Genomic DNA, 16,995 nt, shown 5'->3' with positions numbered 1-16,995 from the left:
GGGTTACGGGCGGGCGAGGAATCCCCGGCAGGGATGGAGAGCGGGGAGTCCAACCCGCCAGGCGGGGGACAGAGAACATCTGATGCAAATAGGCCGTGCGCCCAGCACGGAGACGGGTGAAAACAGCTCTTCCCAAGCTTTACTGCTGCAACTAAATGCTTAGACCTTGAATACGGAGGGCTAAGAGTTTTTCTGAGATACATTGCGCAAGTACCAGCCACACCCGAAGTGGACAAACACCCTGACCTAACACATCAACTGCCTTCCCTCTCTCTCCCTTCCAGGAGCCCATCCAAAATGGAAAAGGAAAGTGCCTGTCTGGGGCCTTCCCAGGGTCAGTGTTGCCCTCGGCTGCTGGGCTCCCTCTGCAGGCCCCAACCGGATCCCGCCTTGCCTCTCCTTCCGTACTCAGACACTCACCAGTAAGAGGATGAAAAGCACTCCAAAACTAAGCAGACCAATTGCAAAGTCGACACCAAGAAAAGAGATCTCTGGTCATAAACACGTTGTTCAATAATCTGCTCTTCCCAAAAGAAGCGATGTCCTGGCTGGCCCGGTTTCCTTTGCTGCTTCCATAGGATTTCAGGACAGCTGGCACCAGCACGGGCCTTTTCCTCCTGTGTGCACCAGGATCACAAAACACAGCACTTTGCACAGAACAGCTGTCCCTGTAAGAGACCTCCAGTGGAAGGGAGAGCACAGCAGCAAGATCAGGTGGGTCTTGCAGAAATACTAGTGCTCCTCATTTTTTTGCTTGTGTGCCTTGGATGTTGGGGTAATGGGAAATAGGGCACATTTCTAAGTCTGAAATGACCAAAACTGCTCATTGAAGTGGGTAGTTTCTGTTTTGACATGACACACCGTTTTACTTAATATCATTTGTCCTATGGTACTTTGAACTGCAAAAATATATTTAAATGAAGTGTCAGTGATTCTCCATGGTGCAATTCCTATATTCAGACCACAGAGAAGATTCCTGGCTGTTTAGAAGACGAACTTGGCACATTTCACAGACCTAATCTGACAGTGAAAGCAAGGGAGGACCGTAGCAGCTTTGAGCTTGCTGCAGAAACACTGGGAGGAAGACAAAAGTAAAGGCATTTCTTTGCTTCGTTAGTTCAGGAGCAGGGGAAAATCTTGTCCTCTTGCTAGGAAAGCCTGACTCTGTGCTGCCAGTGTGTCACACCTCCACGGATCTCTTTGTAAGCTGGACAGGCAGTGCTAACTAAGCAGGGTTTTCCACCCACAGCCTCTCTTACTTCCTGTGAGGCCAAAGAGAACCAGCCCTGTTGCACCAGTGGACCAAAGGCAGATGCCTCGTGATGAATACTGTGAGTTAAATGGACACATGCAGTGTGCAGTTCATAAAAGGAGAGCCTTAGCCCCACAGGCAAGAATTCAAGTAGAGGCTTGATAGAGAACCTTTTCATAGGCCTTCAGGCACTAAATATCCTTCATGAGAGAGTAATACATTTTTATGATACCACTATAATTTTATGATATCCACTATACTTGAAGTCTGCTTTGTACAAGGATGAAGCTAATGGATTTTGCAGCCCAATGCACATTAGCTGTGAAAGCTTTGCTCTGAACACTGGTACACTGAGGAAGTGATCCCCACAGTCACCATCTCAGATGCAGGAAAAGGGAAGAGGTGGTACACTCCAAAGGAGGGAGAGGCTGGATTTCTCCTTCTTCAGTTCTGCAGGCACAGCTGGCTGTTACTGCAGCCCCAGAGGTGTAAACCTGCATGCTAGGAAGAGATGATTTTAAAAAGAGGTTGTTGCAGCTTTTGTTGTTAATGTAAAATGTAAAGAAACAGCATCAACCCAACTGAAGAACACACTGCATACAAAACACGCTGTAAAGCTGAACACACTCTGCACAGGCTAACAATGTCAGCACCTTGTCCGAGCCACTGAGCTCCAGACACTCCTTTAACAACAGTCCTCACTCTGTAGTCAGCAGACCTCTGACAGCCCAGGGCTTCCTCTGAAGACTCCAAGAACATGGCTGAAAAAAAGCACACTATGCAGGGGGCACATCTGAAAAGCCCACATCACTGTGCCAGCTTGTCCAGGGAGAGTTCTCACAAACTGTAGGGACCTTCTCCTCCTTCTGTCCACGGCAGCTGGTCAGCGGACAAGAACAGGACTTCTTTCCATCTGAAAGCCAGACTGTAAGTTTTTCTTCTAAACTGATCTGTGTTTACAAACTACCCATGGCAAATGATCCTCCTCTGTCTGTACTGGTGACCTGTAGTCCTGGCAGCCACCTGCCCCCCTCTGCTAGCCCAGGTATGGTGCTGTGAGGGTGTTGTGACAAATTCAGGTGACATGAACTTGGGTAGAAGTTCCTCTGGTCAGTGGCTCTTTCCATCAAGTTTCCATCATAGAATTATAGAATGTCTATAGACCTGAAAGATCACCTAGATCCACACTCCCTGCATGGGCAGAGACGCCTCCCACTAGAGCAGGTTGCTCAAAGCCCTGCTCTTGAACACTTCCAGGGACGGGGCTTCCACAACTTCCCTGGGCAATTGTGCCAGTGCCTCACCACCCTCATAGTGAATAATCACCTCCTAACATCTAACCTGAATCTCCCCTCTTCAAATTTTAATCCTTGTTGTTGCCCTACAGATCCTGAATTCCACCATTTCATGGTCACTGCAGCCAAGGCTGCCCTTAAGCTTCATGTTGTCCACCAGGCCATCCTTGGCTAGAACAAGGTCCAGCATAGCACCTTTTCTTGTTGGCTCCTGTACCATTCGGAGGAAGAAGTTGGCATCAATGCATTCCAGGAATTTCCTGGATTGCAGGTGCCTTGCTCTGTTGTGTCTAGCAGATGTCAGGGTGGCTGAAATCGCCCATGAGGATCACGGCCTGTGAATGGGAAGCTACACCCATCAACCTTTAGAGGGCCTCCTCCACTCTGTCATCCTGGTCAGATGGCCTCCAGCAGACTCCCACTCTAGTATCACCAGCCTCTGTCTTCCCTTTAACTCTGACCCATAAGCTCTCTGTCAGGTCCTCATTCATCTCCAGGTGGAGCTCCATGGACTGCAGAACAGTGAAGCAGTTTTGTAGAGGCTTGGGGAGGTAGTCTTTGAATACAGACCAGCTTTCTTGGGCTACTCTCCCATCCACGATTTTATCCCATGACATCCTATCAAGCAAATCCCTGAAGAAGCTGAAATTTGCTCTCCTGAAGTCCAGGGTAGTGAGATTGCCACAGCCCTTGTCCTCTTGCTACAAGCCCCAACTCTGACTTAATATCCCAGCACACAATAAACCCTGCCTTGAGAAGCCAGACGTAATCTAAGTCTGTCTTCTGCTGTGTTTTGATAAATTGCCCACGTGATCTGATGATTTAGCAAATGCTCACCATGATTTTCAAGCCAAGGCCTGTCAGAAGTTAGTTAATTCCTGTGGGATTAATTGTAGAATGAGAACTTCAGTGAGGCTGATGCTGTAAAATCTTCCAGGGCAGCTGGCACTCTATGGTCAGGCTCTTGATTCTTCTAGGCTGTTTCCCAAGGTGCTCTTGGTGCTCTCAGAAGCTCTTGGGTCCGAGAGGAGGAGTTGAGCACACTCAGCCATCCCACAGGCAATCTGGGTTAAATCAGGGTACAAAGGGAGAAGTGGAAGCAACCAAGTTAGCAGAACTTTGCCAGTTTGCTTAGCTGCACCTGCATTAACCATGATAACCATTAACCATCACCTGCACACTCACTTTGAGACCAAAGGAAGGCATATTAACTTCAACTTCTGTGAAGAGAGCTTATTCCAAGCTGTGGAGTTTAACTGAGCAGACAACAGACAGTGAACACACCTGGTAGCTCCTGGCCATTACCTGTCTGCAGTCCCAAAACACCTGGTGGAAATTGTGTTCCTCTGTCCCTCATCCATCCACTTCACTCTTACTGTCCTGCACTGGTGTCCTAACACCTACACAAACACATTTTTCTTCCCCAGATGGCAGTTTCCTATGGGATATGGCCTTTTCCTTTTTCTCATGTTCCTTTGGCAGAACCTGTGACACTGTGACCTTCTCCAACACAGCTGGCATTCCATGAACAGCAGCTTAGTGGAATTTCATTTGGGCTCCCAAGGGATTTTTCCACTTGGCGTGTTTCTCATTCAGAATACAGGGGCATTGTTAGCTTTAATTTTCTTATCCTTTAATTGTAAAATCTCTTCAGCACAGAAGATACAGACCTGACAAAAAACTTAAAAGGTGCATATCCATGGATGCAGATTTAATGTTATTCCAGATTAACATTCAAACAAAACTATGTGAAGAGCAGCACTTACTGCTTAAATTCTAAGTGAAAAAGAAATTATTTCAAACCCAACTGTGCCTTGAAACTGATGTGACCAGATCAGGTTCAGGAAAATGCCTTTAATTCAAAAAGGACATGGGCTTTCACCCCTACGGAAGTGAGATGAAACGAGCACATGGTTCAAGTCAAGTTTACTTGCAAGTCTATCCCTAAGCAGGGAAGGATTTAAGCCATTGTTCACATGTTTTTCTAAAACACAGTCCCAGAAGTTAAGGAGGGTATGACAGCAGCTATTTCTTAGGGATCCTGCTTGCACTCTGCTAATCAAAATGCATCACAGGTCCATGGGAACTTCCCAGCTCGGCTGGAACTCGAACTTGAAAAGCACGAGAGTTGTACTTTTATTACACAATGTGCTTCAAAAGTCTTCTCACTTGATTCATGCAAGCAGCCAGATTTGCAGAAAACAGTTTATTAAATACATGAGACTTGGTTGCTACACCTAATTACAGCCAAATTACTGTGAATGAAGCATGCACTTTTCACAGACACCAATTACTATCTTTCATTATCTTTTCAATGGTCCTTAATTCTGTAAGTTTAAGGCTGTACCAATATGAATTTTAAAAAAACAAAAAGTCACACTACAGTAGTAGCAAACATTGTACAGACAGTGAAATAAATCTCTAACACAGCAGAACCAATCTTCTTTAAGATTATCATAAAGGAGTAAAAATGGAGCTGAAGTGCAATAAAGACCAGGATATCTCTGGATTTTGCAGATCAATAAAAGTGAATGCCATACTCCAGTTAGCACCCAGCTGAATCCACTCTTTTCAAAAGCCTAATTATCTGACAAGTGAGCAAAGGATGAAACTCAGACACTATTAAAAAAAATAACAAACCACAACCTCTTGGTTTTACTTTCTTCTTATTACAGGCCCTTTTGTACTCAAACACTAAAGAAAGCCCTTTCCAAGGAGCCATTCGGCTGAAGTGTGCAGGCATGCAGCACAGCATAGGCCTGTGTACTCCATCCAATTAAAGAAATGGAGCATCATGGAGTAGGGAAAATGAACCCACAAAAAGCCACCAGTGACAAGGCAGCTTTGCTGACTGCATTTGCCTTCACTTTGCAGGACATTTCCCTGTATGAAGTTTGTTCTTAGGAACACACTGCAGAAATAGTAATATGGCATCCACATGGGTGAAAACTTATCTGACTGATGACAAAAAAGATTACCAGCCCTGGAAACCCAGAAGGGAATCTCGGGCTCAAAGTAGGTCATGAAAACTTTCCTCATTTTCAGCAGCGAAGCCTTCTTTGCTTGTTTTTCTCAGGTCACTGTGCAACTCCAAAAGGAAGGTAATTTGAGGACAGTGGGGTTGAACAGGTAGCTCTGAAAAAGAACTGTAGTTGAGAAGTCTGCTCCTGTTTTCAGAAACTGATGCAGTAATCTCTCCCTTCCCCTCAGATAACCTATGTTTTCAGGGCTTCATACATTAAAATGCATGAAAATACGACTTCTCCCCAATTAACTCGAGTATATAATCTCCCAAATGCAGGGGCAAGAGATCTGAGTAAGAAAGTGTCCCATGTACTTAAAAGTGCATTTTCAGTGGCAGATATGTATGAAGCACTGCTCATGCTAAGATCTCTGCCTTAAATAGCTGATTACAGCTGGGGCTTGCAAAGGCATCTAAAAAAAGAAAATCTCCAAATTCCACTGGGGTTTGGATGGATCATTCCCTCCTGGCTGCTCTCAGCAGCACAGCATACATAAGCAGAAAGGGTTTCTTCTAAAAAAACACCCCAAAAACCAAAAGCTTGTCCTGCAAGATAATGCGCTTCAGACAAAATGCAATTACAAGAACAACTACAGGGCTGACAACATGTACACTGAAGGCACCACAGGGGCTGGAAGCTGGTAGGACCCTGGAGACTTGGATCTAGCTATAAATAGGAGAAATGCAGGACACAAGTCTGTGTGTCACTGCCACACATATCTAGGATCAGAGCCAAACAGGCTCTGCAGAGTCAAAACTCTTCACTCATGCTGGTGGAAGCACACCTTCTTGTGTAAATGGCTTCTAGGCAAACAAAACAATGCAGAAACACATTGAAACTAGTATCAGCTTGCTTCTGATCTGGCACAAAGAGCCTGAAGAAGCCACCAGTTTTTAAAGGAAAAAAGGGCCAAACATTTCTGAAGAGAGCCCTGTTCCCTCCAAAGGATGGGAACAGAGGTGCCAGAACAGGCTTCTGAACATCCTGACAAACATAAAATTGAGATCTTTAGCTGGGGTTTTCAAATTCATCTGTTTACAAGGGACTGGCTTGTGACCCACTACATGGGGTGAGTTGTAGTGTCTTCTGGGCTGCATCCTTCAATATTGCCTTTTGTGTATGTCCTGGGTGCCACAAAAGGGGGCAGCAACACTGAAAATTTTGGCATAACCCTCTGTTTTGGGAAGTCTATTACATCACAAATTTATAAATTCTAAACTGTAATTTGCCTTTGTTGGGAACAGAGATAGATGGCTGTGGACCTGTACCCGTAAGGATGAATTCCAAACAGTCTTATTTTCCCAATTACACTGTTTTTATAGCAACTTTGTATTTTGGTTGAAAAGTCTTTTCAAGACATGTAACAGGCTTTCATCTCTCAATAGAGATGGAAAACTGATGGTTAGTTTTTTCCTTTTTTTGCTACAAAATGGTATTTTGAAGACCAGCCTAGGTGCAGCTGACCATGCGAAGTGGCTGGGAAGTGCACTAGACAGGTTAACATCACACATTTCCCTCCTGCCTGTTGCTGTTGTACAGTTACAGTGTAGTACCCATTTCAGCCTGTCAAAATCTTCTCAAAACCAAAACAAACACATATGCATGTCTGTATTTGCTGTACTGCCAGGTTCTGAGCAGCGGGTCGAAAATGCAATGTCAGAATTTTGATAAACAGGGTTTGTCTGCCATGAAAGCAGTTGGAAAGACCAAGAATCTTAGGCTTGAATTTCATCCAAGTCTCATTTGGCAGTAACGTGTGGCTTCAGCAGAGGAGGAAGAGAGACACCACTTGACCAGGCTGACGCTTGTTTACAAGAGGGGCTCACAACTGCTGAGAGAGCCAACAGTTTTTATGGCAATCCGATAATTTAATTAAACAGCATTTTAGCCTGCTCTGCAAGGACTTACACAAGTTTGGTTAATCTCTGGGTCCATTACCAATGGGAACACCTGGGCACTATGCACTCCCTCCTACCGCTCACACTCACAGCTGGAAGACTGTGACAGCAGCAGGTGTAGCTGGGGAAGATGGCTTCCTTTCACCTCTACTAAAGGAGGTTTTTCCAGATTACAAGTAATGAGAAGACACTTAAAAAAAAGCTAGAGAGTTCAACATTGATTTTTTTTCTTTTTTTTTTTTCTTTTTACTTTTTTTCTTTTAGGCTTCTAGCTGGCAAGTGATCATCTGTATAGAACAAGGTATTAGAAGTTCTGCACCTCCGCAATGTATTGATTCCTTCTACAGAAGGCACTAAATACTGGCTTAAATCAGGAAATGAACAGCAGAATGCAGAGTGTTGCCATGACACACAAGAAAACCTGCCAACTGGCACAGCTTTGTCATACAGGTTCCAGTTGCCTATGACGGTGGTAATTATAGCAGCACTGGTTAACATTTTTACAAGTACCACATAAACGTACCAATGCCAGAACATCTAGAAAACATGCAAAACTTCAAGAGCAACATCACTGAATCACACAATGCATAGAAATACTGTTGCTATTATTATTATTATTATTTTTTATTATTTGGCAGGACACCGAATCTTCTTCTTGTAAAACAAAAGCATTAACAGAATCTACTTTTTTACAAACTGTTCTTAAAAAAAATGAGTTGTCATTAAAGTCAGTGAGTGGGAAGTCAGCCTTAGAGAGAGGTTTAACTCAGAATGGATTGAACACTTAGGAGAGTTCACAATGTTAGGTGAAAATTTGGTTAAGTTTATTTTTCAACTGCTGTTTTGGGAGAGAGCTAATCTTGTCAGTTTAATAACTGGGAGAAAACACATTCACATTAAAAGATTAGAAAGATTAAACACTGAATGCAGGAAAAGATCAAAGCCTTACTTGAGCTGTTTCTTCCCAGTTCTGCTCACCATGAGACCAAGGGTTGTCATAGCAAAAATGCTTTTCAGAGGCAGAATTAAAGCCAGCAGGTAATTAAAACAAACGGAAAAGATTTTCTAATTCCAGTGAAAAACAAAGTAGGATATTAAAGGATAAGGATTAGGCTTGCCTTATTTAGGAAAAAAAAAAAAAAAAAAAAAAAAGATAAAAATTTCCACTGTGCTTGCCAGGCTTTCCCACTGCCTTTCCACTGTCTCTATGACACTTCATATTCCACCGCTTCTTTTTCCTCCAATCTCGAGTAATTTGGTCAATCCCAAGAGGTCTCAAGATGACCTTGAGACAGAGGACTCTCCTGGCAAAAGCAAACACTGACAACACAACTATGGCCAAGTCATGTCCTTACCTGCAGACTTCAGACCCACTTGTTATTGGGAGGCTGGTCACGAGCTACGTGCAGTTAACAGCCTAAAGGGGGTGGAAGCAAGAAGCACTGCAGGCATGCATTTCTGACTGTGCTCTGCAGAACTGGCACTAAATCCTCTCCAACAGCAGCCCCACCAGCTTGCAGGTACTGCCATGAACCAGAGCAAAATGAGCTTCTTTCAATTTCTTCCACTGACAGTTTTCAGGTCTCATCCAGACATTTCATGGGGTGGTTTGTCTGCAGCTTCCTGAACACTCTCACTATTTCTGCATTTCACGTCCATGCACACAGTGTTGTGCAGAGAAACCCAGTCTTGCAAGCCACTCACAGAAGATGCTCCCACAGAAAACAAAGGACTCCACAAAGCATTTTACACTGCAATCATCACTCAGTGCACCTTCAGCCTCAGAGTGGGAGATTTGTCTTCCTACACTAAAGCAACCAAACCCTGTTCAAAGACCACCACTACTGCCCTTCAGAATGCAGCCTTCTGGAGCTACACTTTGCATCTGCTGCTGAAGATACAGCGGGTGAAGTGTCTCTCCTGCACTGGCTTGTTTTCAGGCTGGAAATTTGACACAGAGGAAGTGTGTTAAATGCATGATAGTAGAACAGAAGGAGGTATTCTGGCAGGAGCAATGTGAGGCAGACCAGGGACTATGTAAGGCTACATGTGGTTTAGGCCAGCTGAGAACATGCTAGAATGGTAAGAAGGTCAGTCTTTGCAATATGACAGCCTTCAGAAAGCAGACCAAATGCTAGGCATGAAGAATTTTAGAATCACCTTTGTTCACAATAACAGCTGAAGTGGCAAAGTTGTTATCTGTACAATTAATTTTAGTGTAAGATTGTCTAAAACATTTTGCATTTTTTTATTCTTCTCCCCTCACTTGGCTGTTTCATTACTCTCTTGACACTTACAGACTGTATAAAACAGCAGTAAGCACAAAACGCAAAGTCAGATTCTTGAAGCATCGTGAAAGAGCTAAACACCTATTCTCATTCCCACTGAAAGTCTGTCCCACTGAATTTCAATGACACCACCCACCTCGCCAGTCTCATAAACACTATGAACTGAAACCTCTACTAAAGACAAAATATCAAACTGACATCTGAAAGGGTACTGATTTTTTCAGATACTAGTGACTGCTGTGTAACGAATGCTGAGCACAAGAACAGAAGATTAGGCAAAACCATCCTAATCCCTTTGAAACAGTAAATCCATTTCAAACACACAGATAGCTCATTGAATGGCATTTGTGTAATAAAACACACTGCATTTTGTGTGCATTACCAACTCAAGTTAACCAGGCCAGTGAGAAAACAGAGGAAATAAATTCTGCACTTGAGACAGAGTCTCTAGTGACTAGGTTAAAACCCATCAGTTCAGGTAAAAGCACCTCTCATTCTAAACTCATTTTTCTCCCCATTTTCAGATTAGGAATGAAAGCCTTAGACATCCCCACGGCTTTGAACATGGTCCAGTGAGTGGCGAGCAGCAACATTCTCAAGCAGCTTAAGGACGTCTTGAAGCTGTGGGGCCTTTTAGCTTCTCAGCCTCTCGGTTGCTTTCAGTGCTGGAAGACAACTTCAGCAGAGCTTGGCAGGGCCTGAGCTAGAGGCAGCACACGAAGGAGGAACAGGCTGGCACCAGGTATGCAAGAGCAGAGCTGGTAGCAGTGTAACCACACAACTTGCTGGGGGCTCAGAGAGAAAGCCCACATGTCCTCAGAAGGACCACTCCATCATCAGCTGAAGTCATGCTGCTGCGAAAGAGGTGGAACAGTGATGTCCTTGGTGGTCCTTAGATTTCCAAAAGCATTGAGGAGACATGATGCAGTCTCACATGTCCATCACACGCTGCTACCCATGGGGAAAGCATCATCATTTCCTTGTGCTTAGGGCCTTCCCCCTTCTTGGCTCGAAGACACCTGGCTGATAGGTGCGTCCTTGGCAAGCGTCTCCCCAGGCTCTCCCTTTCTGGAGAGCAGTGCAGCAACAGGCACATTGGCTCTGCAGAGAGCCAACAGCTGTGCTGGGAAACACCAGCTGATGCAGTACTGCCCCCGACCACCAAGGCATGCTCAGCATATGAGAACTGTCACCAGAAAGCACAGTTCTAGTGTTTGGGCTAGGAATTTAGCCCTACTTTATGCTGGACTGCCTTTTCTTCACACTCCTCCTCTACAGTCAGAATGCAGATTTAGCACAGAGATGAAAGCACAGAAAGAGAAAAAAACACATCCTTCCTCTTAAAAACAAGGATAACAACTGTCCTTAGGCAAAGCAGGCATCTCTTGACACTGACATGTAGCAAAAAACCCTCATTAATAAACTCCAACCTTTAACCGAGAGGCATGAACTGGATCATTCCAGGCAAATCAAGCTGTATTTGTGTGTCCTGCCAGCCCTCTTTCCTCCCACAGATTGACACTGTCTCTGGGAGTTCAGGGAGTCCTGGGGCTCCCAATGCCCTGTTGCCTGTACTACATGAGCTGTCTTCCATGATGTAATGAGCCCAAGAGTTACGTACTGTTGAGGACCAGGTGTCTCAGTCCTCTTCTGGTCCTCTACACAGGAGTGAATTTCATTTCCTTTCATGATTTGATTGCTCTCTCACAACAAAGCAGAAGAGAGAGGGAGAGTGCTGCCAGCATGAGTTGTGAGCCTACAGCACGCTGACACGCAGCATCCCACAAGCCCTGCGTACCCAACGCAGGGCCATCCACCCTGAGTGCATTATCCCCAAAGCACAAGGTCACTTGGGAGGCAGGGAGTGAGCTCTCAGCCAAGGGACTCCCTGCACAAAGCGGTGCCCTTGCCCCACAGTGCAGACACCAGGAGAGGGGAAGGTTGATGAATTGGAGAGAGAGAGAGGAGCAGGGATGTTTGGGATGGGGAAAGCCAGTCAGTCAGTCACAGTCACTTGCAGCTTACAGTCAGGAGGAATGGTCAGCCTGTGCACCCCAAGTGCTAGTCAGGTCAGTCAATGCACTTACAGGATGTACTCAGACACAGGAACAAGAAAGGGTAAACTTGAGCTGGACAGGGAGGAATCCTAGTGCAACAGGAATACTCCATTTCCTTAAAGGTTGTTTCAGCCCAGGCTCTAGAGTGACAAAACACCTGCTCCTCCTGATCCCCATCTTCCACCCCATCTCACTTGCACAAAGAGCAGAACAAGTTCCGGTCACAAACACTTGAGACAAGCAAGCACAGCAGCACAACACATTGCTTGCATCTCATTCTCTGCATCAGCTTCCAAGAGGACAATGACGCTCTAGACTGAATACCAGTGCACAGCAGCTTCTCAAAACAAAAACGTAAAAAAGATCGAAAGCACTGATACTCTTCACAATGGAGAACGTGCCAACAAGGACACTGTTTCCATGGTCAGATTGTCCTACACGTCAGTAGCCTGGGTGCTGCTTTCCTACAATCATTGCACTACACAAAGGAACAAGGTCTGTGCTGCTGTTTTCCAGATGCCTTGTAATTTGGTCTACAATGTAGTTCACAACAGTGTTTCAGTCTCCTGCACTTAAAAACACATTTTGTTGCATGTATTTGACAATCAAACAGGCAGTTTGCAACACACAGATATTAAAGACTTCACTTTCAACAACCTGCATGAATACACGTGCATTGTGCAAATTCAGAAGATGATAAATACACACTTGAGTGACAAACAAGACAGAGCTTAAGCCGCCCAACTGCCCACAGCTCTGCCCCGCCAAATGTGGAATAGATCCAAGCGCATGTATTGTGCACAGTTGCACCCAGATCAGCCCAGTGACATCCAAGTGTAATCCCCATGTCTGACTCTTGGTTTGGTGTCACCAGAAGGCCACATGGGAAAGCCTGCACTGACATCCATGCAGGCTTCTGCACACTATATGCAGGCCTGTCCTTTGGCACTTTGCCTCTTGCTTAAGTTCAAGGGCAGATTTTGGTCTTGGTAGCACAGAGCAAATCCCTCAAAAGCTGGTACGTAGATGATTCTGAAGGTAACCAATACATCTGCAAATGGTTCAGAAGGGTCTCAGTCTGCACTACCCTTTTGATGGCTTTCCAAGGCTGCAGGAGGTGAGCCAGGTCAATGACTCCATGACGCTGGCAGGGGAACTCCTTCCTCTACCTCCCAGACTGGTTCTGCACCTCTATTTGTGAGCAGATTGAACTCAGGAATCCAGCAAAACAAGATATGACTTCCCTGTTTTTCTGCTGCATGTCAGGAGCAGAGGCAGTGCTCTGCTATGCCTCACTGCAAGCCACCCACCTGCCACCAGCTCACAAGCTGTGCTGAATGGGAGCAGCACGGCATTTTGCCAGCTGCCCTTTTGATGTCATGGTGAAAAGTACTCGGGTCAAAAGCCAAGGCAGGAAACCCCAGTCCTTTGCTCAGGCAGAGAGGAAGGAGATAGGAAGGCTTGTCAGGTTTGGCAGCTCCAGCTCCTGGCCACACTGCCATTTCTTGGCAGTAGGGAGTCTGCACACCATCACAGTGAGCTGGCAGCTTGCTGGTGGAGATCTGACACTCTTGGTCACAGGCGTGGGAGACAATTACCACCACCGGAGTTGTCACCCGTGGGCTGAGCCACGGTTACTGGGACATCTGGTCTCCCACCAGCATGAGACAAAACAATGACAGTGGTTTAAAACACAAGCCTCCCTCCAGTGGGTTAGCAACTCTCTGAGAGCTCTCCTACAAATGGCCATTCCTTAAGCTCTGGTCACTCAATTTCTTGCAACACTCCTCAAACGAAGACTGGGTAAAATGCTGTGCTAAATGCCCTTCAAAGCTAATACATTTATTTTGAGAGGATGATACTACTTGGGTACCATATTCTGGACATATGTGTTCAACTACTTCAACAAGTCACCTATTTGAGGCTGCCTCATTACAATTTGCCAATCTGCCACCAGCACCAACTGGAAGCTGGAGCTGCTACCGATGTTGCAAAGCAGAAAAAAACCAGCCCTGCAATGCTGAGACTACCACAGTAACCCACACAAGCTCTGAGCCCAGTAATAGTGTGAGAGGGAATTTGGTTATAAGGTCTGGAGATATATGAGTCTGCCACTCCACAGGACGACTTCTTTCCCCTACCATCTCAAGGTGGCTCTTCCCAGCAAAAAGGTGTGGTTGGACAGGGGAGGAGACATGGGAAGCCGAGATCTGCTGGCCCACAAAGGGCAGCTTATACCCAGCCTCATGTTACAGGACAGGAAAGGCAAGGTAGAGAAGCAGGTCAGATCCTGCAATAGCTGCCACTGGCAGGTGGTGAGGTGACTGTCAGTGGGGGAGAAATAGAGACCAAAGACATCCCTAAGAGGTTGGCTCCACAGTTGGTTTCTCATATGGCACCTCTGAGATCCTTAGCACAGGTTCCCCCACACCCTAGCAAAGACCAAGAACAGCTGCGTGAGTTCTCTGTGGGAAACAGCAAAGCAATCCCACAGAGAGCAATACTGGCCTTGCAAAACTGTTTTTTAACCATATCCCATTAAAAGCAGAGCCATGAAAAAGCAAGACTATGCTAACAGTAGTCTGATGGCTGCTGTCATCTGGAAGCTGGACAGCCCCCTTGCTGTCTGCACCTCATCTTTTTGTGCTTCCTTCCCCTTCACCTACCAGTCAGATAAGCCATGGCACTGAAAGCCATGGACACAGCTTGCACCCACTTCAGGAGAGGCACGAGTTGGTCTCAAGTCACAAGAGCACAGCTCTGCAGTAGGAAAGACTCACCATGCCCACTGCCCAGCAGCACCTCAGAGGCTGCAGGCTGGGTGCCTGCCATGGTGTCCAAGACCCTGGGACAGCTGCACACAGGACACTCGGGCTTGGTGCCAGACTCGCTGTGATGTGCAGAGCACAGGGAGACCAGCCTCACCTGCAGGAAGCTTCATGGGAGGACAAGCATTTGTCACAGTGGAAATCTCTACTGTTAAACCTTCCAGTGGCACATCTGCTACCTACCCCATGCCCACAACAGACCTTCAACAAGTCCTAAGTGAGGTGCAGGTCTTCTGCCACCTCCCTCGCTCACAGAACACTTCATCCTAGCAGCACAGAAAGCAGGTTTTAAACAGTGCCAGGTGAATCAGTTTATTTCTGTCTGCTACCTTTGTTTCACCCTTTCTTTGGAATTAGTAAGGATTAAAGTAAGTGCAGAGTTGCAGAACACAAAGGATATGTAGGAATGTGAAGGAATAAAGACAAACCAGCACCGAGAAAAACAAACAAACAAAAAAAACCCCAATCAAAACTCAAGAAATAAAAAGCCCCTCAGTGACAGTTTGATCCAGCCCCCATGGGAAGTCAGCTGAGGCTGACTCTTTCACTGACTCCAGTGGGCTTGAGATCACCCCAGGGCACTTCTCTAAAGCCTCATCACAGCCCTGGAATATCCTAGTGGAACATAAACTGAGCTGAGCTACTTGACAAGCAGCACACATCATTTTAAAGGCCACGAATTATAATAATTCACTGAAATACTGAATTGGTTAGTGTCTTCCCCATACTTAGAGAAGAAATGTTATGTTGCAAAGGCAAATGCTGGAACAGCAACACTCATTATCTCAAGGCTTTAAAAGAGCAGATTCTGCCTTTGGATTTACATGCACATTTGCCACTGCCCGCAATGGAAATACATTTTGTGCAGCTGACCTAAATTTGTTTTCCAGCAATTAGAACTACTCAGCTCTTCCATTTTCTGTAAAACACAGGATATTATCATCACACTCTCTATGCTATCTTTTTGTGGATTTCAAATGATGGCTTAGACACATTTGATGAATAAATTTCTGTGCAGGTTGGGATAAGATTGTGGATTTTTCTGCACTGTTGCATTCCCCAGAACACTGAAAGAGTGACTCTAAGTCAGTAGACTTTACATTAAGTATACACAGTGACAAAATACTAACAACTCATGCTTAAACAGTGAAAATCACATGTATGACAGTGGTTTTGCCATTATGCTTTCCCATGTTGTTGAAAATAATCCTTTTTTTAGCCTAAAAACCAGCAACATTTAGATGACAGAAAATCGTCAACAAAAACCAACGGTTAAAAATAGTCTTCAGCTGTCTTCAGGGGTATTTTTTTTCCCCATCTGCCATAAATTAGCCTCAGGAAACAAAATTAAAACTACAAAGAAATTGTTGTATAACGGTTTTGTGAACACTGATGTAAGTCTTATTTCTTGGTCTTGCTGATCAAGAATAAGCCAGCAGGTAAGAAGCAGCAGCCAGTGATATGTTTGCCTCCTCCACTCTGGGAGGTCATGTTAAAAGAGGTTGAAAAATGCTTTAAAACAGAATTGCTACGTAAGCCTCCCTGGGGATTCACACTGATGTGTGCATGTCAGAAACGGGATTTCCCGTCTGTCTTGTGTTGCCTGAGAACCACTTTTGTCATTTTAAAATCTGCATTATAACCCCTAAATACCTTTTGTTTTTGTATTAACACTGTAAATACTATGTTAGTAATACTAAACTATTTCTATTGACTTATTTGTAAAAAGAAAAATATATTATGTATTTCTATATTTTTATAAAGTGAATTAAGACTGGAGAGAGGGCTATGGGGGAGCAGTGTACAATCACAGTCCATGTGTTTTGTTGGGCACAAACTCAGCGTGTGAAAGGAAAAGGAAAAGGAAGAAATATTCAGCTGATGCCCCTCCTTCAGGCCGTGTCAGAGGAGGAGTCGTACGATGCTGACACGATGAAGTTGCTGGTATTGGAGTGGCTGGCCATGGACTGGGCAGCCTGCTGGCTCAAGTTATTGCAGATCAGCACCAGTTGGTTGCTCTGCGCTTCGGAGAGGGTGCTACAGCTCTGGTAGACGCTGAAGTTGGTCTTCCGGCCGGGGATGTTGCCTTTCTCGCACATCGTCTTTACCATCTTGGCAAGCTTGTTTTTCCCCAGGGCTTGGCAGTTGTACCAGTGAAGCGCGGCCAAGTTGACGACAGGTTTGATGGAGAGGTAGAAAGGCGCGTCCTCATAGCGCATGGCTGGCGGCCGCCTCTGGGCATATTCCTTGTAGTCCTGCACGGGGCAGGTCTGCGGGGAGTGCTGCGTGGCGTACACCCGCGAGTCCGTCCCGCCTCGCTTGCTCTTGGCGTTGACGTCACCATTGTCTGGCAC

The 16,995-nt window shown here is 45.4% G+C and overlaps 2 protein-coding genes across 2 annotated transcripts in view; one reads left to right on the top strand and one right to left on the bottom strand.

Annotated features, from left to right (window-relative positions):
* Positions 1-10,332, top strand: part of LOC104394003 (ubiquitin carboxyl-terminal hydrolase 17-like protein 6) — a 27,150-nt gene extending 16,818 nt beyond the window's left edge. Inside the window, exon 10 of the mRNA XM_010003538.1 lies at positions 10,281-10,332. Coding sequence (XP_010001840.1) covers positions 10,281-10,332 — 52 coding nt within the window. The remainder of the gene's footprint in view (positions 1-10,280) is intronic.
* A 5,726-nt stretch (positions 10,333-16,058) lies between these two features.
* LOC104394002 overlaps positions 16,059-16,995 on the bottom strand; it is a 13,518-nt gene continuing 12,581 nt past the window's right edge. The window contains exon 4 of the mRNA XM_010003536.1: positions 16,059-16,988. Coding sequence (XP_010001838.1) covers positions 16,534-16,988 — 455 coding nt within the window. The 3' untranslated portion in view covers positions 16,059-16,533. The remainder of the gene's footprint in view (positions 16,989-16,995) is intronic.

The sequence above is a fragment of the Chaetura pelagica genome, unplaced genomic scaffold (genome assembly GCF_000747805.2).
Source record: "Chaetura pelagica isolate M959 unplaced genomic scaffold, ChaPel_1.0 scaffold228, whole genome shotgun sequence".
Classification (NCBI taxonomy): Eukaryota; Metazoa; Chordata; class Aves; order Apodiformes; family Apodidae; genus Chaetura; species Chaetura pelagica.
This window is presented reverse-complemented; position numbering and strand designations above follow the sequence as displayed.